General features: G+C 53.3%; 1 protein-coding gene across 1 annotated transcript in view; it reads right to left on the bottom strand.

The window, feature by feature from the left end:
* Nucleotides 1–5,734: 5,734 nt before the first annotated feature.
* The window catches only part of LOC122541218 (E3 ubiquitin-protein ligase TRIM39-like), a 68,728-nt gene continuing 49,715 nt past the window's right edge, over nucleotides 5,735–24,747 (bottom strand). Inside the window, exons 5-6 of the mRNA XM_087978861.1 lie at nucleotides 9,305–9,420; nucleotides 5,735–6,261 (exon numbers count right to left, since the gene is read on the bottom strand). Of these exons, the coding sequence (XP_087834987.1) occupies nucleotides 5,747–6,261; nucleotides 9,305–9,420 (631 nt within the window). The 3' untranslated portion in view covers nucleotides 5,735–5,746. The remainder of the gene's footprint in view (nucleotides 6,262–9,304; nucleotides 9,421–24,747) is intronic.

Raw genomic sequence — 24,747 nt, 5'->3', positions numbered from 1 at the left:
TGCAGGGTCCAGGCACTTTGGAAATGAAGCGGGGAAGGGGGGTGGGTTCCAGGCAGAGAGCTCCAGCTCCCCGGCACCCTCTGCAAGGTGGTTTTACCTATCGGTGGCGGGTGTAATAGGCAATTGGTGCAAAAATGCTGCAAAGCAGAGAAGTGCGGATTCAGTGGTATTAATCCAGAAACTCAGCTAATCCACTGAAAGAAAACATCCTTCCTCATTTCGCCTTTGCCTGCCCATCCCTTTAGCCCACAGCACCCCCCCCCCCTCCCCCGTCACTGATGCCTCTGTTAAGGTGAGTGGACCTTTCCCACCTACTCCACCCAGACCCCTCACAATTCTAGTACACCTCAACCCAACCTCCCTTCAGCATCCCCCGTCCCAAGGTCAATAACTCCAACTTTTTCCATCCTGGCAACATCCGCGTGAAGACAAGTTTAGTCCCGTCTCTCGGTGCGCGATTACGGAATTTCTGTCCCGAGGTGTCGCCTGACTGATTGATTTAGACCGTTTCAGCACAGCCTCACTGCGTTTATATTGTAAACCTCAGGGAAAGGGCTCCGTCTCCCTTCTTAACCATCTTACCCGTGACTTCCAGGGTCTCCATTTCCAAGGTCGCTCACCTCCTCTACAACTCGCCCACTTATTCCTGTGACTTGTCAGACACCCCTGAACGCATCCCCTGAACATTTCTCCGTTGGCTGCACCTCTTTGCTCATGTGACCGGTTCACTGATGCCCTCCCGTCATCACCAGGTTACCCTCCTCACTGTCAGCCACACGGCCAATTCAGGTGGCTTCATCTGGAGATGTCCCGTACAGTCAGTCCACTGTTCTCCTCATTCTCAAAGAGGCTGAAGGGAGGGAACGGTTTTTTAAAGAGAGGGAAAGAGGACGAGAAAGAGAGAACGGGGCCTAAACGAAGGAATGAGACTCCACACTTTGAATTAATTGTTTTCTGGTCAGGCGAGCCCGATGGCTATTCATTATCCATTGTTAAACGAATACTTACACTGTCATTTACTGAACGTATCTGTCGGTGGTGGGTGTAATAGACAATTAGTGCAAAAATGCCGCAAAGCAGAGAAGTGTGGGGGAGGGGGGGCAGTGGTATTAATCCAGAAACTCAGCTAATGCTCTGGGGACTCCCAGCCCAAATCCCACCAAGACAGATGGCGGAATTTGACTTCAATGAAAGGATTCTGTCATTACAAGTCTAATGGTGGCCATGACACTGCTGTCAGGGGGGAAAAAAAAAACCCCACCTGGCTCACTCATGTCCCTCAGGGAAGAAAATCTGCCAAGCCGACTAGCACTGCTCCCAGGGACCCGGGGCTCGATCCCAGCCTCCGGCCGCCTGCCTGTGTAAAGTTTGCACATTCTCCCCCGTGTCTGCCTGGGTTTCCTCCGGGTGCTCCGGTTTCCTCCCACAATCCAAAGATGTGCAGGTTAGGGTGGGTTGGCAGTGGGAAATTGCCCCATAGTGTTCAGGGATGTGTAGGTGAGGGTGGATTCGTCAAGGGACAATGTCGGGGATGGGTGGGTTACTCTTCAGAGGGTCAGTGTGGACTGGTTGGGCTGAATGGCCTGTTTCCACACTGAAGGGATTCTACGATGAGATTCTATGATTAGAACATAGAACATAGAACAGTGCAGCACAGAACAGGCCCTTCAGCCCACAGTGTTGTGCCGACCACTGACCCTCATGTATGCACCCTCAAATTTCTGTGACCATGTCCAGCAGTCTCTTAAATGTCCCCAATGACCCTGCCTCCACAACTGCTGCTGGCAACACATTCCATGCTCTCACAACTCTCTGTGTAAAGAACCCGCCTCTGACATCCCCTCTATACTTTCCTCCAACCTGCTTAAAACTATGACCCCTCGTGTTAGCCATTTCTGCCCTGGGAAATAGTCTCTGGCTATCGACTCTATCTATGCCTCTCATTATCTTGTATACCTCAATTAGGTCCCCTCTCCTCCTCCTTTTCTCCAATGAAAAAAGTCCGAGCTCAGTCAACCTCTCTTCATAAGATAAGCCCTCCAGTCCAGGCAGCATCCTGGTAAACCTCCTCTGAACCCTCTCCAAAGCATCCACATCTTTCCCATAATAGGGCGACCAGAACTGGACACAGTATTCCAAGTGCGGTCTAACCAAAGTTTTATAGAGCTGCAACAAGATCTCACGGCTCTTAAACTCAATCCCCCTGTTAATGAAAGCCAAAACACCATATGCTTTCTTAACAACCCTGTCCACTTGGGTGGCCATTTTAAGGGATCTATGTACCTGCACACCAAGATCCCTCTGTTCCTCCACACTGCCAAGAATCCTATCCTTAATCCTGTACTCAGCTTTCAAATTCCACCTTCCAAAATGCATCACTTGACTCTTACACGTGACTCCAGACCCACAGCAATGTGTTTGATTTCTAAGTGCCCTCTGGGCAATTCGGGATGAGTAATAAATACTGGATTAGCCAGATACGCCATGCAGCCCGTGATCCCAGCGAGGAGGTGGGGACTGGGGATTGTTGGCGATTACCTGCATTAACTGCAAGATTTTCACAAAGCGTTTCAGATTATCCAGCTGCCTGTTGGAATAATGTAACTGGGTCCACACGCCCCGCTCAGCTTCTTACTCTGGGCCTGTGTGCATGTTTGTTCACCGTTATGTTTCTCAACGAGGCCTGGCTCACTCTCTGATGGCTCCCTCTCACCATAAAACTCAACAGTACACGTTGCTATGTCACATCATAGCTCTCAGGGGCTCTCGATGTAGGTGGCAGTGGCCCTACCTATGGTCAGGGTGCCTGGGTTCGTGTCCCGTCCTCTCTAGAAGTGTGTGAAAACATCTCGGTAATTCGAAAACCAGGGTCTCCTTCACTTAACTCACTCAAATGGCCAGACTGGAAGCCCAGTGTTTATATAGTAACAATGCCATCAGACGAACAGCCCGTACACAGTGGCCAGTACGTATGAAGTTTACCAGTGCCCTGTCCCTCACCATGCTGCTAGCTGAGGTCTCTCTGATACCATTTGTTACAGAAGGCTTTGTTCACAACAAACTTACTCTTCAAAACAGTAAGGTTCTGAAACACATAATCTTGTATTTATTAATCAAACAGTACATGTCACAGCACTGAAACACACACGTAAAAGGCAGCATTCAGCAACAAAGCCTAATACGTTGTGGGGGGCGCTGGGTATTCAAACATATGACAGTCCCCCAGTCAACTGGTGCGAATCCAAATACTCATCACAATCAGAAAAGAGAGTTTGCTTAAATCTCTCCACACGCAGCAATCCACCATAAATCTGCATCCCACGGCAAAATAAAAAAATTCCATCCAACAGAGAGGTGGGACTGACTCGTCTCTTTGCAATTTCCCTCCGCCAGCACCCCCCCCCCCCACCCTGACTGAGCTAACAAACATAACCTCTCTTATTTACCCAGCTCATTCTCAATTGTTACAGTTGCAGTGCTAGTGAGGGGAACCAGTCATTCTAAACACTGTTCTCACTTCACAGGGACAAATGGGTGAAAGGACGATGTGTGGCCTACAGGTTTCAACACCCCCCCCCCCCCCCCCCCGCACTGATGCAGTGCCATGGTTTTTCCATTAAAGCATGCACCAGTCCACACCTGCTGCTCAGTTCTGGCCTGGAGAGTGACATTCTGAGTTAGACTTCCCTGCTGGACGTGAACGAGGCGGGTCTGACTTCAACTGGTGGGGGGGGGGGGTGCAGTCTGGTTAAGCTTAGCCCTCCTCTCTCACACACCTCCAACCTTCCCCGCACCCACCCACACACACACCCACACACACATAACTGTGACTGAAACTGAGATTCAACACCTCTGTGCCGCAGTTGTAAGGGATGATGGTGGTGGTGGTGGTCACTCGGGAAGGTGGATAAACTGGGGCTCCTCGTGTTAATGTGTTTCAGGTTCCACCACCAGATGAGAACGACCTAACTGAGGGCTGCAGGGGAACGCAGTTTGCTGCTGGCTTGAAGCTGAGTTTAAAAATAAACTGAGCACAGTTACGGGGCCCCCATCGCTAAATAGTGGCCGTGAGTGTTTCACACAACTACATACCATCACATCGGTGGTTAGCACTACTGCCTCAGGGACCCAGGTTCGATTCCAGCCTCGGGCCACTGTCTGTTGGGGCGGTTATACATACTCCCCGTGTCTGCGTGGGTTTCCTCTCAGTGTCCAAAGACGTGCAGGTCGGGGTGGATTAGATTCCATACACAGTGTGGAAACAGGCCCTTCGGCCCAACAAGCCCACACCGACCCTCCGAAGAGCAACCCACCCAGACCCAGTCCCCTACATTTTACCCCTTCACCTGGCCAATTCGGCTAACCTGCACATCTTTGGATTGTGGGAGGAAACCGGAGCACCCGGAGCAAACCCACGCAGACTCCACACAGTCAGTTGCCTGAGGTAGGAATTGAACCCAGGTCCCTGGCGCTGTGAGTCACCCACTGTGCCACCATGTCACTCTGCTAAATGGATTGGCCATGCTAAATTGCCCATAGTGTTCGGAGATGTGTAGGTTAGGTTAGGCGCATTACGGGGGGGGTAAGTATAGGATAATGGGTTAGGGGAATGGGTCTGAGTTAGTTACTCTTTGGAGGGTCGGTGTGGCCTTTTCCACACTGTAGAGATTCTATGGCATGAGGAATTTCACCTTGTAAAGGGAGACTGGTGGTGTGTTCATGGAATCCCCATAATTTGGAAGCAGGCCATTCGGCCCATCGACTCTGTACTGACCGTCCAAAGAGCATCGCACCCAGACCTCTCCCATACCTGTAACCCTGCATTTCCCATGGCTTACTCAGCTAACCTGGACACTACGGGGCAATTTAGCCTGGCCAATCCACCCTAACCCGCACACGTCTGCACTATGGGGAGAACCCGGAGCACCGAAAGGAAATCCACGGGGAGAACGTGCCAACTGTGGTACTGTTGCTGGTCCAAGTAAGCTAGAACTAACAAAGTCCTGGGTTCGCACCCCAATCATGGAGGTACAGAAATTTGTGTTCAATTTAAAAGTCAAGTTGAATAGCCAAAGTCTTTTTCCCCAGGGGAGGGGGAGTCCAGAACTAAAGGGCATGGGTTTAGGGTGAGAGGGGAAAGATATCAAAGAGGCCTCAGGGGCAACTTTTTCACACAGAGGGTGGTAGGTGTATGGAATGAGCTGCCAGAGGATGTGGTGGAGGCTGGTACAATTGCAACATTCAAGAGGCATTTGGATGGTTATATGAATAGGAAGGCTTTGGAGGGATATGGGCCGGGTGCTGGCAGGTGGGACTAGATTGGGTTGGGATATCTGGTCGGCATGGATGGGTTGGACTGAAGGGTCTGTTTCCGTACTGCATGACCCAAAAGACAAAAGTCAGAAACTAAAAGCTACTCTAACCGTTAGCTGTTACCAGACTCTGGTTCAATGACGCCCCTCCCGGGAAAGAAATCGGGCAGACCCACAGCAGCGCGGTTGACTCTAAACCGTCCTCTCTGCGAACAGCCATGTTGTGCGGGAATTGGGCGATTGAGGAAGGCTACCCAAACAGTGAAGTGCCCAGCCTCTTGCTTATCCTTTCTGCATGCAACCCCCTCCTCAAACACCCAGCAACCCGCCCACCCCCAAACCCCCAACCCCACTGCTTAAAGGGTCATCAGCAGCGAGAGAGAGAGAGAGAGAGAGAGAGAGAGAGAGCGCCCCCTTTGGAGTGTTACCAAGAATTACAGCCTCAGGGTGACCAACCTCAGAGGTTCGGTCCGGCTCTCGGTGCTGAAGTAAGGGTAGACTGTCTCGGTGAAGGACTCTGTGAAGGTGTAGATATGGGCCATGGAATTGGCGTTGTAGAACGAGACCTGGCCCTCCTCATAGTCCAGGTAGACCCCCACCCGCTTGGGGGCCATGCTCCCCAGATGCAGCACGGTGCGGGGGTGGGTGAAGGCGGTGTACTCCTTGTCCCACAGGCCCACTGCCCAGATCCCGTTCTCTGGGATGGCCTTCCTCTCCACCGAAGATTTGGCGGCACCCACGTCCCAGGCCGTGTTGTCGCCCACGTCGATCTCCCAATAGTGGCGGCCGGCGTTGAAGCCCTGGGTCGCCAGCACGCTCAGCAGGAAGTTGAAGCGCTCGGGGAACTCAGGCACCTTCTTCCACTCACCCCGCCTCACCTGGGTGTCCTCGTCCGACAGAAGGAGACGGGGGTGCGCCGTCTGGGGGTTCAGTGTCAGCAGGGCTGGAACTGAAGGCAGGAACGGAAAGGGTGAAAACCCGCAGCACGTCCCCAGGCCGCACCCGCGACCCCGCCTGGCTCATTCCTAAGGACGCACAGGAGCAGCAGTCGGCCATTCGGCCCACCGAGTCTGCTCCGCCATTCTGAGCTGATCAGCCTCACCCTCACTTTCCTGCCTACTCCTCGACTGAAATCCTGTCTGTCCCAGCCTTGAATATGCTTATCCACCCTGGAAGGTTAAGGATTCCACAGATACACCACCCTCCGACTGGAGAAATTCATAGATTTCATGGAAGCAGGCCATTCGGCCCATTAAATCCACCAGTCACCATCTGGAGACCGTCTCAACCACCTCCTCCACCGTTTTCTGAAATGGGTGAATGTTTAGTCTTAGCTTATGCAATCCTCTCCCATGTTTGGGGGGGAAGACATCGTCTCTACAACACCCTGTCCAAGCCTCACTAAGAGACTTGTATGGTTTAATAAGGTCACCTCTCATTGTTCTAAATCTCAATGAGTACAGTTCCAACTTATTCTACCTCTCCTCAAAGGACAGTCCCTCCTGGTATCAGCTAAATGAACTTTCTCTGGACTGCCTCCGACATCTTATATCTTTCCTTAGATTAGGAACCCAGAGTTCCTCCTATTGTGCATTCCTCATTAAGCTCTGGTGCCTTGTTTACCTGCTGTTTAGTCAGATTTCCAGCCTCACATCCTGAGGGAGTTATTACTCCATACTTCATGAGGGAAACAGGTGGAAGGAAAATTTCCAAATGTTCCTCAAGTCTCCCCAAAAATTTGCTCTGCTGGGGATTTATGGGCGGGAAATTGGCTGGGTTGTCTTCCTACCAGAGGGAACCATGTTCAACGGCCTACTCTATCTCCTGTTTTAAGGAGATGGTGGTGAGTGGTCCCCTTCAACTGCTACAGTCCAATTGGTACCAGAACATTCAAGAATGCTTTGAAGGAGGGAGTACCAAGATTTCGACCCAGCATCAGTACAGGAACAGCGATATATTTCCGAGTCAGGATGGTGAGCAGCGGGGGTGGGGGGGGGGCTTGCGGGGGAGGTGGTGTTCCCACGTACCTGCTGTCCCTGTCCAGGTTTGGCAGGAGTCTGGGTGAGTTGCTGCACTGTGCATCTCGTAGATGGCTGACACTGCTGCTTCTAAGCGTCAGCGGTCGAGGACATGTATAGGCACGGACGTCATGCTTGTGAAGTGGGCTGCTTCCTCCCACTTTCGGAGGGAAACAGCAGCGAAACGATTAAGGTATTGGACTGATAACCCAGGAGACAGCTGGAGCGATTGACTGAAAAATAAGAGTGCTGATCCCAACTTCGGCAGCCAGTGGAAATTTGGGTTTAATTAACCAAACAAAAAGTGGTCACAAAACCAGACATCAGTTCGGTTGGGCCTTTAAGGACATAGAGTGTTACCCAGTCAGGCTGAAACCTGTGACTCCAGACCCATTGTAATGCCCTCTGAAATGGTCCAGTAAGGCCAAGTCATTGCACCCCACGCAATTGAGGGAGGAGATGACCTAGTGGCGTTAACACTGGATTGTTAATCCAGAGACCCAGGTGACGTCCTGCTGTGGTAGGTGGTGGAAGTTCACTCCAGCAAAAAAAAATCTGGAATTGAGAATCTAATGAGGACCATGAATCCATTGCCAGATTATAGCAAAACCCATCTGGCGCATCAACTCCCTTTAGGGATAGAGTGGCCTACATGTGACTCCAGTCCCACAGCAATGGAGTTGACTCTTCACTGCCTATGGGCAATAAATGCTAGCGTGGCCAGCGATGCCCAGAGGCAATGAGTTAAAAATAAAAGCCCACTTTGGATGGTAGGTTATTTGAGAAACTGCTTCTAACAACGTAAACGTCAAAGGTATGTGGGGCCACCATTGAGTGAAACTGGGCTTGGATGGAAATAGATAAGAGGGAACAAGAAAAGATATTCGTTTCACGATGGGTATTTATTATCATTGACATTGCAACAGCCCTTGACGTCTCACTGCACTTCATTTACACGAACGGTCAATATCACAGGCCTTCCCTCCAGACTCACCCCTGGTGAGTTCTATTGCACTCCTAGCAAGGACAGTGTCAGGCAAGGGATACCTCCAGCATGTCCAGCTCTGTCCCACTAATTCTGACTCTACAAAGTGTGACGCTGGATAAATGAAAGACACAGAGTCCAGGGAAGAACGCCGAGCTCTGCGTCCTCTCAGTTGGCACAACATGGACATTTTGTACTCAATCCTTTAGAGAACACTGCGAAACATTCAGACAATTCGCTGTATTTCATGCTGATTCTGTGTAAACATGAGCCCGGTGATAATACAGAAGGGTCACGCTGTTTCTGATGACTTTGGGAACAATTTTAAACAGCAGAGGAATTTTGACTGAGAAAGGATTTTTTTTAAAAAAGGGCATGATTAAAACATTAAATAGAGCCAATTTTCTGGGGAATTAGTCATTCTGCACAGAAAGAGACCAGAGTACTCATGTTGTTTCTGCGAGAGAGCTCTGCAATTAGTCTCAAACGTTTGCTCCTTCCCCCAGACTCCCCCTTCAAGTATTGACGAATTCCCTTTTGCAAGTTACTGCGATTCCATCGTTTGTTTGACCACAACCCCATCAAAACGTCTTGCTGCTTTCAACAAACCCTATCATTTCCCTCCCTTTTCTTTTGGTTAACTATCCAAAATCTGCATCACCTGTGAATCTCCCTCCCATTGGAAAGAAATCTTTCTTATCGACTTGATCGAAACCCTTCCTGACTTTCATACGTCAACTCTTCCCTCAGCTTCCCCAGTTTATGGCGCACAATCTCAGCTCCTCTGGTCTCTCCATTTCCCGGAAGCCTCTGATCCCAGCTTCCACCCCGGAAAATCTACCCTGCACTCTCTCTCTCTCTCTGTCTCTCTCTCTCAGGTTCACACAATCATATATCTCCCTGATGTGACCTATGAAATCGCAATCAATCTGTTACAAAACCTGCAGGGACATCGATAGAATCACTTCCTTTCAAGGGGTCAGCCTTACCTGGATTAATAACCTTTAGCATTCGTTTCCAGACTATATACTGCAGCGGGCCAATGGGATCGTATAGATTCAGATTTAATTTGGTTTCCGTGGGTTTGATTTTAGATGTCTCCGCTCTGCGTAAACATAATGTTGTTAAATCAGAGTCTGTTTTCTTCTGTTACAAACGCGCAAATGCAGGAATATATGAATAAGCAGCATGGCATATTCCATTCTAACTTAGTTGTGGCATCAACACAGACTGCTGAAGGATCAGTTCGACAATGTTGAGATGTTAGTGCAACACCTCAATGCTCTGGATAAGTACACACTGGCAGTGGCCATTGACTAACACAGTCGAACTGGGCTTGAATTAGTCACATCCAGACAGATCATGGGGTTGCAATGTGGTATAATGCAGAAATAGGTTAATCATAGAATCTCTACAGTAAGGGACCAGGCCATTTGGCCCATTGAATCTGCACTAATCTTCCAAATAGCAGCCCACCTAGACCTATCCTATCACTGTTACCCTGCAAAACCCCATGTCTAACCCACACAACCTACATTTCCCCATGGCTAACCCACCTAGCCAGCATTTCCCCATGGCTAACCCACCCAAACTGCGTTTCCCCCCGGGTAACCCACCCAAACTGTATTTCTCCATGGCTAACCCACCCAAACTGCGTTTCCCCATGGCTAACCCACCCAAACTGCGTTTCCCCATGGCTAACCCACCCAAACTGCGTATCCCCATGGCTAAACCACCCAAACTGCGTGTCCCCATGGCTAACCCACCCAAACTGCGTTTCCCCCGGGGTAACCCACCCAAACTGCGTTTCCCCATGGCTAACTCACCCAAACTGCGTTTCCCCCGGGGTAACCCACCCAAACTGCGTCTCCCCATGGCTAACCCACCCAAACTGCGTTTCCCCCGGGGTAACCCACCCAAACTGTATTTCTCCATGGCTAACCCACCCAAACTGCGTTTCCCCATGGCTAACCCACCCAAACTGCGTTTCCCCATGGCTAACCCACCCAAACTGCGTATCCCCATGGCTAAACCACCCAAACTGCGTGTCCCCATGGCTAACCCACCCAAACTGCGTTTCCCCCGGGGTAACCCATCCAAACTGCGTTTCCCCATGGCTAACCCACCCAAACTGCGTTTCCCCCGGGGTAACCCACCCAAACTGCGTCTCCCCATGGGTAACCCACCCAAACTGCGTTTCCCCATGGCTAACCCACCCAAACTGCATTTCCCCATGGTTAACCCACCCAAACTGTGTTTCCCCCGGGGTAACCCACCCAAACTGTGTTTCCCCATGGCTAACCCACCCAAACTGCGTTTCCCCATGGCTAACCCACCCAAACTGCGTTTCCCCCGGGCTAACCCACCTAGCCAGCATTTCCCCATGGCTAACCCACCTAGCCAGCATTTCCCCATGGCTAACCCACCCAAACAGCACTTCACCATGGCTAACCCACCCAAACTGCATTTCCCCATGGCTAACCCACCCAAACTGCATTTCCCCATGGCTAACCCACTCAAACTGCACTTCCCCATGGCTAACCCTCACAACCTGCATTTCCCCATGGCTAACCCACCCAAACTGCGTGTCCCCATGGCTAACCCACCCAAACTGCATTTCCCCATGGCTAACCCACCCAAACTGCGTTTCCCTATGGCTAACCCACGCAAACTGCGTGTCCCCATGGCTAACCCACCCAAACTGCGTTTCCCCATGGCTAACACACCCAAACTGCGTTTCCCCCGGGCTAACCCACCTAGCCAGCATTTCCCCATGGCTAACCCACCTAGCCAGCATTTCCCCATGGCTAACCCACCCAAACTGCACTTCACCATGGCTAACCCACCCAAACTGCATTTCCCCATGGCTAACCCACCCAAACTGCATTTCCCCATGGCTAACCCACCCAAACTGCATTTCCCCATGGCTAACCCACACAACCTGCATTTCCCCATGGCTAACCCACCCAAACTGCGTTTCCCCCGGGGTAACCCACTCAAACTGCATTTCCCCATGGCTAACCCACCCAAACTGCATTTCACCATGGCTAACCCACACAACCTGCATTTCCCCATGGCTAACCCACCCAAACTGCGTTTCCCCATGGCTAACCCACCCAAACTGCGTTTCCCCCGGGCTAACCCACCTAGCCAGCATTTCCCCATGGCTAACCCACCCAGCCAGCATTTCCCCATGGCTAACCCACCCAAACTGCACTTCACCATGGCTAACCCACCCAAACTGCATTTCCCCATGGCTAACCCACCCAAACTGCATTTCCCCATGGCTAACCCACTCAAACTGCATTTCCCCATGGCTAACCCTCACAACCTGCATTTCCCCATGGCTAACCCACCCAAACTGCGTGTCCCCATGGCTAACCCACCCAAACAGCGTTTCCCCATGGCTAACCCACCCAAACTGCGTTTCCCCATGGCTAACCCACCCAAACTGCGTGTCCCCATGGCTAACCCACCCAAACTGCGTTTCCCCATGGCTAACCCACCCAAACTGCGTTTCCCCTGGGCTAACCCACCTAGCCAGCATTTCCCCATGGCTAACCCACCTAGCCAGCATTTCCCCATGGCTAACCCACCCAAACTGCACTTCACCATGGCTAACCCACCCAAACTGCATTTCCCCATGGCTAACCCACCCAAACTGCATTTCCCCATGGCTAACCCACCCAAACTGCATTTCCCCATGGCTAACCCACACAACCTGCATTTCCCCATGGCTAACCCACCCAAACTGCGTTTCCCCCGGGGTAACCCACCCAAACTGCATTTCCCCATGGCTAACCCACCCAAACTGCATTTCACCATGGCTAACCCACACAACCTGCATTTCCCCATGGCTAACCCACCCAAACTGCGTGTCCCCATGGCTAACCCACCCAAACTGCGTTTCCCCATGGCTAACCCACCCAAACTGCGTTTCCCCCGGGGTAACCCACCCAAACTGTATTTCTCCATGGCTAACCCACCCAAACTGCGTTTCCCCATGGCTAACCCACCCAAACTGCGTTTCCCCATGGCTAACCCACCCAAACTGCGTTTCCCCCGGGGTAACCCACCCAAACTGCGTCTCCCCATGGGTAACCCACCCAAACTGCGTTTCCCCATGGCTAACCCACCCAAACTGCATTTCCCCATGGTTAACCCACCCAAACTGTGTTTCCCCCGGGGTAACCCACCCAAACTGTGTTTCCCCATGGCTAACCCACCCAAACTGCGTTTCCCCATGGCTAACCCACCCAAACTGCGTTTCCCCCGGGCTAACCCACCTAGCCAGCATTTCCCCATGGCTAACCCACCTAGCCAGCATTTCCCCATGGCTAACCCACCCAAACAGCACTTCACCATGGCTAACCCACCCAAACTGCGTCTCCCCATGGCTAACCCACCCAAACTGCGTTTCCCCCGGGGTAACCCACCCAAACTGTATTTCTCCATGGCTAACCCACCCAAACTGCGTTTCCCCATGGCTAACCCACCCAAACTGCGTTTCCCCATGGCTAACCCACCCAAACTGCGTATCCCCATGGCTAAACCACCCAAACTGCGTGTCCCCATGGCTAACCCACCCAAACTGCGTTTCCCCCGGGGTAACCCATCCAAACTGCGTTTCCCCATGGCTAACCCACCCAAACTGCGTTTCCCCCGGGGTAACCCACCCAAACTGCGTCTCCCCATGGGTAACCCACCCAAACTGCGTTTCCCCATGGCTAACCCACCCAAACTGCATTTCCCCATGGTTAACCCACCCAAACTGTGTTTCCCCCGGGGTAACCCACCCAAACTGTGTTTCCCCATGGCTAACCCACCCAAACTGCGTTTCCCCATGGCTAACCCACCCAAACTGCGTTTCCCCCGGGCTAACCCACCTAGCCAGCATTTCCCCATGGCTAACCCACCTAGCCAGCATTTCCCCATGGCTAACCCACCCAAACAGCACTTCACCATGGCTAACCCACCCAAACTGCATTTCCCCATGGCTAACCCACCCAAACTGCATTTCCCCATGGCTAACCCACTCAAACTGCACTTCCCCATGGCTAACCCTCACAACCTGCATTTCCCCATGGCTAACCCACCCAAACTGCGTGTCCCCATGGCTAACCCACCCAAACTGCATTTCCCCATGGCTAACCCACCCAAACTGCGTTTCCCTATGGCTAACCCACGCAAACTGCGTGTCCCCATGGCTAACCCACACAAACTGCGTTTCCCCATGGCTAACACACCCAAACTGCGTTTCCCCCGGGCTAACCCACCTAGCCAGCATTTCCCCATGGCTAACCCACCTAGCCAGCATTTCCCCATGGCTAACCCACCCAAACTGCACTTCACCATGGCTAACCCACCCAAACTGCATTTCCCCATGGCTAACCCACCCAAACTGCATTTCCCCATGGCTAACCCACCCAAACTGCATTTCCCCATGGCTAACCCACACAACCTGCATTTCCCCATGGCTAACCCACCCAAACTGCGTTTCCCCCGGGGTAACCCACTCAAACTGCATTTCCCCATGGCTAACCCACCCAAACTGCATTTCACCATGGCTAACCCACACAACCTGCATTTCCCCATGGCTAACCCACCCAAACTGCGTTTCCCCATGGCTAACCCACCCAAACTGCGTTTCCCCCGGGCTAACCCACCTAGCCAGCATTTCCCCATGGCTAACCCACCCAGCCAGCATTTCCCCATGGCTAACCCACCCAAACTGCACTTCACCATGGCTAACCCACCCAAACTGCATTTCCCCATGGCTAACCCACCCAAACTGCATTTCCCCATGGCTAACCCACTCAAACTGCATTTCCCCATGGCTAACCCTCACAACCTGCATTTCCCCATGGCTAACCCACCCAAACTGCGTGTCCCCATGGCTAACCCACCCAAACAGCGTTTCCCCATGGCTAACCCACCCAAACTGCGTTTCCCCATGGCTAACCCACCCAAACTGCGTGTCCCCATGGCTAACCCACCCAAACTGCGTTTCCCCATGGCTAACCCACCCAAACTGCGTTTCCCCTGGGCTAACCCACCTAGCCAGCATTTCCCCATGGCTAACCCACCTAGCCAGCATTTCCCCATGGCTAACCCACCCAAACTGCACTTCACCATGGCTAACCCACCCAAACTGCATTTCCCCATGGCTAACCCACCCAAACTGCATTTCCCCATGGCTAACCCACCCAAACTGCATTTCCCCATGGCTAACCCACACAACCTGCATTTCCCCATGGCTAACCCACCCAAACTGCGTTTCCCCCGGGGTAACCCACCCAAACTGCATTTCCCCATGGCTAACCCACCCAAACTGCATTTCACCATGGCTAACCCACACAACCTGCATTTCCCCATGGCTAACCCACCCAAACTGCGTGTCCCCATGGCTAACCCACCCAAACTGCGTTTCCCCATGGCTAACCCACCCAAACTGCGTTTCCCCCGGGGTAACCCACCCAAACTGTATTTCTCCATGGCTAACCCACCCAAACTGCGTTTCCCCATGGCTAACCCACCCAAACTGCGTTTCCCCATGGCTAACCCACCCAAACTGCGTTTCCCCCGGGGTAACCCACCCAAACTGCGTCTCCCCATGGGTAACCCACCCAAACTGCGTTTCCCCATGGCTAACCCACCCAAACTGCATTTCCCCATGGTTAACCCACCCAAACTGTGTTTCCCCCGGGGTAACCCACCCAAACTGTGTTTCCCCATGGCTAACCCACCCAAACTGCGTTTCCCCATGGCTAACCCACCCAAACTGCGTTTCCCCCGGGCTAACCCACCTAGCCAGCATTTCCCCATGGCTAACCCACCTAGCCAGCATTTCCCCATGGCTAACCCACCCAAACAGCACTTCACCATGGCTAACCCACCCAAACTGCATTTCCCCATGGCTAACCCACCCAAACTGCATTTCCCCATGGCTAACCCACTCAAACTGCACTTCCCCATGGCTAACCCTCACAACCTGCATTTCCCCATGGCTAACCCACCCAAACTGCGTGTCCCCATGGCTAACCCACCCAAACTGCATTTCCCCATGGCTAACCCACCCAAACTGCGTTTCCCTATGGCTAACCCACGCAAACTGCGTGTCCCCATGGCTAACCCACCCAAACTGCGTTTCCCCATGGCTAACACACCCAAACTGCGTTTCCCCCGGGCTAACCCACCTAGCCAGCATTTCCCCATGGCTAACCCACCTAGCCAGCATTTCCCCATGGCTAACCCACCCAAACTGCACTTCACCATGGCTAACCCACCCAAACTGCATTTCCCCATGGCTAACCCACCCAAACTGCATTTCCCCATGGCTAACCCACCCAAACTGCATTTCCCCATGGCTAACCCACACAACCTGCATTTCCCCATGGCTAACCCACCCAAACTGCGTTTCCCCCGGGGTAACCCACTCAAACTGCATTTCCCCATGGCTAACCCACCCAAACTGCATTTCACCATGGCTAACCCACACAACCTGCATTTCCCCATGGCTAACCCACCCAAACTGCGTTTCCCCATGGCTAACCCACCCAAACTGCGTTTCCCCCGGGCTAACCCACCTAGCCAGCATTTCCCCATGGCTAACCCACCCAGCCAGCATTTCCCCATGGCTAACCCACCCAAACTGCACTTCACCATGGCTAACCCACCCAAACTGCATTTCCCCATGGCTAACCCACCCAAACTGCATTTCCCCATGGCTAACCCACTCAAACTGCATTTCCCCATGGCTAACCCTCACAACCTGCATTTCCCCATGGCTAACCCACCCAAACTGCGTGTCCCCATGGCTAACCCACCCAAACAGCGTTTCCCCATGGCTAACCCACCCAAACTGCGTTTCCCCATGGCTAACCCACCCAAACTGCGTGTCCCCATGGCTAACCCACCCAAACTGCGTTTCCCCATGGCTAACCCACCCAAACTGCGTTTCCCCCGGGCTAACCCACCTAGCCAGCATTTCCCCATGGCTAACCCACCTAGCCAGCATTTCCCCATGGCTAACCCACCCAAACTGCACTTCACCATGGCTAACCCACCCAAACTGCATTTCCCCATGGCTAACCCACCCAAACTGCATTTCCCCATGGCTAACCCACCCAAACTGCATTTCCCCATGGCTAACCCACCCAAACTGCATTTCCCCATGGCTAACCCACCCAAACTGCATTTCCCCATGGCTAACCCACCCAAACTGCATTTCCCCATGGCTAACCCACCCAAACTGCATTTCCCCATGGCTAACCCACACAACCTGCATTTCCCCATGGCTAACCCACCCAAACTGCGTTTCCCCCGGGGTAACCCACCCAAACTGCATTTCCCCATGGCTAACCCACCCAAACTGCATTTCACCATGGCTAACCCACACAACCTGCATTTCCCCATGGCTAACCCACCCAAACTGCGTGTCCCCATGGCTAACCCACCCAAACTGCGTTTCCCCATGGCTAACCCACCCAAACTGCGTTTCCCCCGGGGTAACCCACCCAAACTGTATTTCTCCATGGCTAACCCACCCAAACTGCGTTTCCCCATGGCTAACCCACCCAAACTGCGTTTCCCCATGGCTAACCCACCCAAACTGCGTATCCCCATGGCTAAACCACCCAAACTGCGTGTCCCCATGGCTAACCCACCCAAACTGCGTTTCCCCCGGGGTAACCCACCCAAACTGCGTTTCCCCATGGCTAACCCACCCAAACTGCGTTTCCCCCGGGGTAACCCACCCAAACGGCGTCTCCCCATGGCTAACCCACCCAAACTGCGTTTCCCCCGGGGTAACCCACCCAAACTGCATTTCCCCATGGTTAACCCACCCAAACTGTGTTTCCCCCGGGGTAACCCACCCAAACTGTGTTTCCCCATGGCTAACCCACCCAAACTGCGTTTCCCCATGGCTAACCCACCCAAACTGCGTTTCCCCCGGGCTAACCCACCTAGCCAGCATTTCCCCATGGCTAACCCACCTAGCCAGCATTTCCCCATGGCTAACCCACCCAAACTGCACTTCACCATGGCTAACCCACCCAAACTGCATTTCCCCATGGCTAACCCACCCAAACTGCATTTCCCCATGGCTAACCCACTCAAACTGCATTTCCCCATGGCTAACCCTCCCAACCTGCATATCCCCATGGCTAACCCACCCAAACTGCGTGTCCCCATGGCTAACCCACCTAGCCAGCATTTCCCCATGGCTAACCCACCCAAACTGCATTTCCCCATGGCTAACCCACTCAAACTGCATTTCCCCATGGCTAACCCTCCCAACCTGCATATCCCCATGGCTAACCCACCCAAACTGCGTGTCCCCATGGCTAACCCACCTAGCCAGCATTTCCCCATGGCTAACCCACCCAAACTGCACTTCACCATGGCTAACCCACCCAAACTGCATTTCCCCATGGCTAACCCACCCAAACTGCATTTCCCCATGGCTAACCCACCCAAACTGCATTTCCCCATGGCTAACCCACCCAAACTGCATTTCCCCATGGCTAACCCACACAACCTGCATTTCCTCATGGCTAACCCACCCAAACTGCGTTTCCCCCGGGGTAACCCACCCAAACTGCATTTCCCCATGGCTAACCCACCCAAACTGCATTTCCCCATGGCTAACCCACACAACCTGCTTTTCCCCATGGCTAACCCACCCAAACTGCGTGTCCCCATGGCTAACCCACCCAAACTGCGTTTCCCCATGGCTAACCCACCCAAACTGCGTTTCCCCATGGCTAACCCACCCAAACTGCGTGTCCCCATGGCTAACCCACCCAAACTGCGTTTCCCCATGGCTAACCCACCCAAACTGCGTTTCCCATGGCTAACCCACCCAAACTGCATTTCCCCATGGCTAACCCACCCAAACTGCATTTCCCCATGACTAACCCACACAACCTGCATTTCCTCATGACTAACCCACCCAAACTGCATTTCCCCATGACTAACCCACCCAAACTGCATTTTCCCATGGCTAACCCACCCAAACTGCATTTCCCCATGACTAACCCACCCAAACTGCGTTTCCTCATGACTAACCCACCCAAACTGCATTTCCCCATGGCCAAACCACCCAACCTACATTTCCCCATGGATAACCCCCACAACCTACATTTCCACATGGCTAAGCCACCCAGCCTGCATTTCCCCATGGCTAACCCACCCAGCCAGAATTTCCCCATGGATAACCCACCTAGCCAGCATTTCCCCATGGCTAATCCACCCAAACTGCGTTTCCCCATGGCTAACCCACCCAGACTGCGTTTCCCCTGGGCTAACCCACCCAAACTGCTTATCCCCATGGCTAACCCACCCAAACTGTGTTTCCCCCGGGCTAACCCACCCAAACTGCGTTTCCCCTGGGCTAACCCACCCAACCTGCATTTCCCCATGGCTAACCCACCCAAACTGCGTATCCCCATGGCTAACCCACCCAAACTGCGTTTCCCCCGGGGTAACCCACCCAAACTGCATTTCCCCATGGCTAACCCACCCAAACTGCGTTTCCCCCGGGCTAACCCACCCAAACTGCGTTTCCCCATGGCTAACCCACCCAAACTGCGTTTCCCCCGGGGTAACCCACCCAAACGGCGTCTCCCCATGGCTAACCCACCCAAACTGCGTTTCCCCCGGGGTAACCCACCCAAACTGCATTTCCCCATGGTTAACCCACCCAAACTGTGTTTCCCCCGGGGTAACCCACCCAAACTGTGTTTCCCCATGGCTAACCCACCCAAACTGCGTTTCCCCATGGCTAACCCACCCAAACTGCGTTTCCCCCGGGCTAACCCACCTAGCCAGCATTTCCCCATGGCTAACCCACCTAGCCAGCATTTCCCCATGGCTAACCCACCCAAACTGCACTTCACCATGGCTAACCCACCCAAACTGCATTTCCCCATGGCTAACCCACCCAAACTGCATTTCCCCATGGCTAACCCACTCAAACTGCATTTCCCCATGGCTAACCCTCACAACCTGCATATCCCCATGGCTAACCCACCCAAACTGCGTGTCCCCATGGCTAACCCACCTAGCCAGCATTTCCCCATGGCTAACCCACCCAAACTGCACTTCACCATGGCTAACCCACCCAAACTGCATTTCCCCATGGCTAACCCACCCAAACTGCATTTCCCCATGGCTAACCCACCCAAACTGCATTTCCCCATGGCTAACCCACACAACCTGCATTTCCCCATGGCTAACCCACCCAAACTGCGTTTCCCCCGGGGTAACCCACCCAAACTGCATTTCCCCATGGCTAACCCACCCAAACTGCATTTCCCCATGGCTAACCCACACAACCTGCTTTTCCCCATGGCTAACCCACCCAAACTGCGTGTCCCCATGGCTAACCCACCCAAACTGCGTTTCCCCATGGCTAACCCACCCAAACTGCGTTTCCCCATGGCTAACCCACCCAAGCTGCGTGTCCCCATGGCTAACCCACCCAAACTGCGTTTCCCCATGGCTAACCCACCCAAACTGCGTTTCCCATGGCTAACCCACCCAAACTGCATTTCCCCATGGCTAACCCACCCAAACTGCATTTCCCCATGACTAACCCACACAACCTGCATTTCCTCATGACTAACCCACCCAAACTGCATTTCCCCATGACTAACCCACCCAAACTGCATTTTCCCATGGCTAACCCACCCAAACTGCATTTCCCCATGACTAACCCACCCAAACTGCGTTTCCTCATGACTAACCCACCCAAACTGCATTTCCCCATGGCCAAACCACCCAACCTACATTTCCCCATGGATAACCCCCACAACCTACATTTCCACATGGCTAAGCCACCCAGCCTGCATTTCCCCATGGCTAACCCACCCAGCCAGAATTTCCCCATGGATAACCCACCTAGCCAGCATTTCCCCATGGCTAATCCACCCAAACTGCGTTTCCCCATGGCTAACCCACCCAGACTGCGTTTCCCCTGGGCTAACCCACCCAAACTGCTTATCCCCATGGCTAACCCACCCAAACTGCGTTTCCCCCGGGCTAACCCACCCAAACTGCGTTTCCCCTGGGCTAACCCACCCAACCTGCATTTCCCCATGGCTAACCCACCCAAACTGCGTATCCCCATGGCTAACCCACCCAAACTGCGTTTCCCCCGGGGTAACCCACCCAAACTGCATTTCCCCATGGCTAACCCACCCAAACTGCGTTTCCCCCGGGCTAACCCACCCAAACTGCGTTTCCCCTGGGCTAACCCACCCAACCTGCATTTCCCCATGGCTAACCCACCCAACCTGCATTTCCCCATGGCTAACCCACCCAAACTGCGTATCCCCATGGCTAACCCACCCAAACTGCATTTCCCCATGGCTAACCCACCCAAACTGCATTTCCCCATGGCTAACCCACCCAAACTGCGTTTCCCCCGGGCAAACCACCCAAACTGCGTTTCCCCATGGCTAACCCACCCAAACTGCGTGTCCCCATGGCTAACCCACCCAAACTGCGTTTCCCCATGGCTAACCCACCCAAACTGCGTTTCCCCCGGGCTAACCCACCTAGCCAGCATTTCCCCATGGCTAACCCACCTAGCCAGCATTTCCCCATGGCTAACCCACCCAAACTGCACTTCACCATGGCTAACCCACCCAAACTGCGTTTCCCCCGGGCTAACCCACCTAGCCAGCATTTCCCCATGGCTAACCCACCCAAACTGCATTTCCCCATGGCTAACCCACACAACCTGCATTTCCCCATGGCTAACCCACCCAAACTGCGTTTCCCCCGGGGTAACCCACCCAAACTGCATTTCCCCATGGCTAACCCACCCAAACTGCATTTCCCCATGGCTAACCCACACAACCTGCATTTCCCCATGGCTAACCCACCCAAACTGCGTGTCCCCATGGCTAACCCACCCAAACTACGTTTCCCCATGGCTAACCCACCCAAACTGCGTTTCCCCATGGCTAACCCACCCAAACTGCGTGTCCCCATGGCTAACCCACCCAAACTGCGTTTCCCCATGGCTAACCCACCCAAACTGCGTTTCCCATGGCTAACCCACCCAAACTGCATTTCCCCATGGCTAACCCGCCCAAACTGCATTTCCCCATGACTAACCCACACAACCTGCATTTCCTAATGACTAACCCACCCAAACTGCATTTCCCCATGACTAACCCACCCAAACTGCATTTTCCCATGGCTAACCCACCCAAACTGCATTTCCCCATGACTAACCCACCCAAACTGCATTTTCCCATGACTAACCCACCCAAACTGCGTTTCCTCATGACTAACCCACCCAAACTGCATTTCCCCATGACTAACCCACCCAAACTGCATTTCCCCATGGCCAAACCACCCAACCTACATTTCCCCATGGATAACCCCCACAACCTACATTTCCACATGGCTAAGCCACCCAGCCTGCATTTCCCCATGGCTAACCCACCCAGCCAGAATTTCCCCATGGATAACCCACCTAGCCAGCATTTCCCCATGGCTAATCCACCCAAACTGCGTTTCCCCATGGCTAACCCACCCAAACTGCGTTTCCCCTGGGCTAACCCACCCAAACTGCTTATCCCCATGGCTAACCCACCCAAACTGTGGTTCCCCCGGGCTAACCCACCCAAACTGCGTTTCCCCTGGGCTAACCCACCCAACCTGCATTTCCCCATGGCTAACCCACCCAAACTGCGTATCCCCATGGCTAACCCACCCAAACTGCGTTTCCCCCGGGGTAACCCACCCAAACTGCATTTCCCCATGGCTAACCCATCCAAACTGCGTTTCCCCCGGGCTAACCCACCCAAACTGCGTTTCCCCTGGGCTAACCCACCCAACCTGCATTTCCCCATGGCTAACCCACCCAACCTGCATTTCCCCATGGCTAACCCACCCAAACTGCGTATCCCCATGGCTAACCCACCCAAACTGCATTTCCCCATGGCTAACCCACCCAAACTGCATTTCCCCATGGCTAACCCACCCAAACTGCGTATCCCCATGGCTAACCCACCCAAACTGCATTTCCCCCGGGCTAACCCACCCAAACTGCATTTCCCCCGGGCTAACCCACCCAAACTGCGTTTCCCCCGGGCTAACCCACCCAAACGGCGTTTCCCCATGGCTAACTCACCCAAACTGCGTTTCCCCCGAGCTAACCCACCCAAACTGCGTTTCCCCATGGCTAACCCACCCAAACTTCGTTTCCCCGGGCTAACCCACCCAAACTGCATTTCCCCATGGCTAACCCACACAGTCTGCATTTCCCCATGGCTAACCCACCCTAACCAGCATTTCCCCATGGCTAACCCACCCTAACCTGCATTTCCCCACGGCTAACCCACCCAACCTGCATTTCCCCATGGCTAACCCACCCTAACCTGTATTTCCCTATGGCTAACCCACCCAACCTGCATTTCCCCATGTCTAACCCACCCATCCAGCATTTACCTATGTCTAACCCACCCAACCTGCATTTCCCCATGGCTAACCGACCCTAACCTGCATTTCCCTATGGCTAACCCACCCAAACTCCGTTTCCCCGGGCTAACCCACCCAAACAGCATTTCCCCATGGCTAACTCACCCAACCTGCATTACCCCATGACTAACCCACCCAACCTGCATTTCACCATGGCTAACCCACCCAACCTGCATTTCCCCATGGCTAACCCACCCAACCTGCATTTCCCCATGGCTAACTCACCCAACCTGCATTTCACCATGGCTAACCCACACAACCTGCATTTCCCCATGGCTAACCCACCATAACCTGCATTTCCCCATGGCTAACTCACCCAACCTGCATTTCACCAAGGCTAACCGACACCATCTGCATTTCACCATGGCTAACCCACACAACCTGCATTTTACCATGGCTAACCCACACAACCTGCATTACCCCATGGCTAACTCACCCAACCTGCATTTCCCCATGGCTAACTCACCCAACCTGCATTTCCCCATGGCTAACCCACCCAACCTGCATTACCCCATGACTAACTCACCCAACCTGCATTTCCCCATGGCTAACTCACCCAACCTGCATTACCCCATGGCTAACCCACCTAACCTGCATTTCACCATGGCTAACCCACCTAACCTGCATTTCCCCATGGCTAACCCACCTAACCTGCATTTCCCCATGGCTAACTCACCCAACCTGCATTTCCCCATGGCTAACTCACCCAACCTGCATTTCCCCATGGCTAACCCACCCAACCTGCATTTCCCCATGGCTAACTCACCCAACCTGCATTACCCCATGGCTAACTCACCCAACCTGCATTTCCCCATGGCTAACTCACCCAACCTGCATTTCCCCATGGCTAACCCACCCAACCTGCATTAACCCATGACTAACCCACCCAACCTGCATTTCCCCATGGCTAACTCACCCAACCTGCATTTTCCCATGGCTAACTCACACAACCTGCATTACCCCATGACTAACCCACCCAACCTGCATTTCCCCATGGCTAACCCACCCAACCTGCATTTCCCCATGGCTAACCCACCCAACCTGCATTACCCCATGGCTAACTCACCCAACCTGCATTTCTCCATGGCTAACCCACACCATCTGCATTTCACCATGGCTAACCCACACAGCCTGCATTTCCCCATGACTAACTCACCTAACCTGTATTACCCCATGACTAACCCACCCAACCTGCATTTCCCCATGGCTAACCCACCCAACCAGCATTTCTCCATGGTTAACTCACCCAACCTGCATTTCCCCATGGCTAACCCACCCAACCAGCATTTCTCCATGGTTAACTCACCCAACCTGCATTTCCCCATGGCTAACCCACCCAACCAGCATTTCTCCATGGTTAACTCACCCAACCTGCATTACCCCATGGCTAACCCACCTAACCTGCATTTCACCATGGCTAACCCACCTAACCTGCATTTCCCCATGGCTAACCCACCCAACCTGCATTTCCCCATGGCTAACTCACCCAACCTGCATTTCCCCATGGCTAACCCACCCAACCTGCATTTCCCCATGGCTAACTCACCCAACCTGCATTACCCCATGACTAACCCACCCAACCTGCATTTCACCATGGCTAACACACCCAACCTGCATTTCCCCATGGCTAACTCACCCAACCTGCATTACCCCATGACTAACTCACCCAACCTGCATTTCCCCATGGCTAACTCACCCAACCTGCATTTCCCCATGGCTAACCCACCCAACCTGCATTAACCCATGACTAACCCACCCAATCTGCATTTCCCCATGGCTAACTCACCCAACCTGCATTTTCCCATGGCTAACTCACCCAACCTGCATTACCCCATGACTAACCCACCCAACCTGCATTTCCCCATGGCTAACCCACCCAACCTGCATTTCCCCATGGCTAACCCACCCAACCTGCATTACCCCATGGCTAACT

The sequence above is a fragment of the Chiloscyllium plagiosum genome, unplaced genomic scaffold (genome assembly GCF_037043375.1).
Source record: "Chiloscyllium plagiosum isolate Xiang-an unplaced genomic scaffold, Cpla_swu_hap1 HiC_scaffold_35, whole genome shotgun sequence".
In the NCBI taxonomy this organism is placed as follows: Eukaryota; Metazoa; Chordata; class Chondrichthyes; order Orectolobiformes; family Hemiscylliidae; genus Chiloscyllium; species Chiloscyllium plagiosum.
Note: the sequence above shows the minus strand (reverse complement) of the source record. Positions and strands in the feature narration are given on the sequence as shown.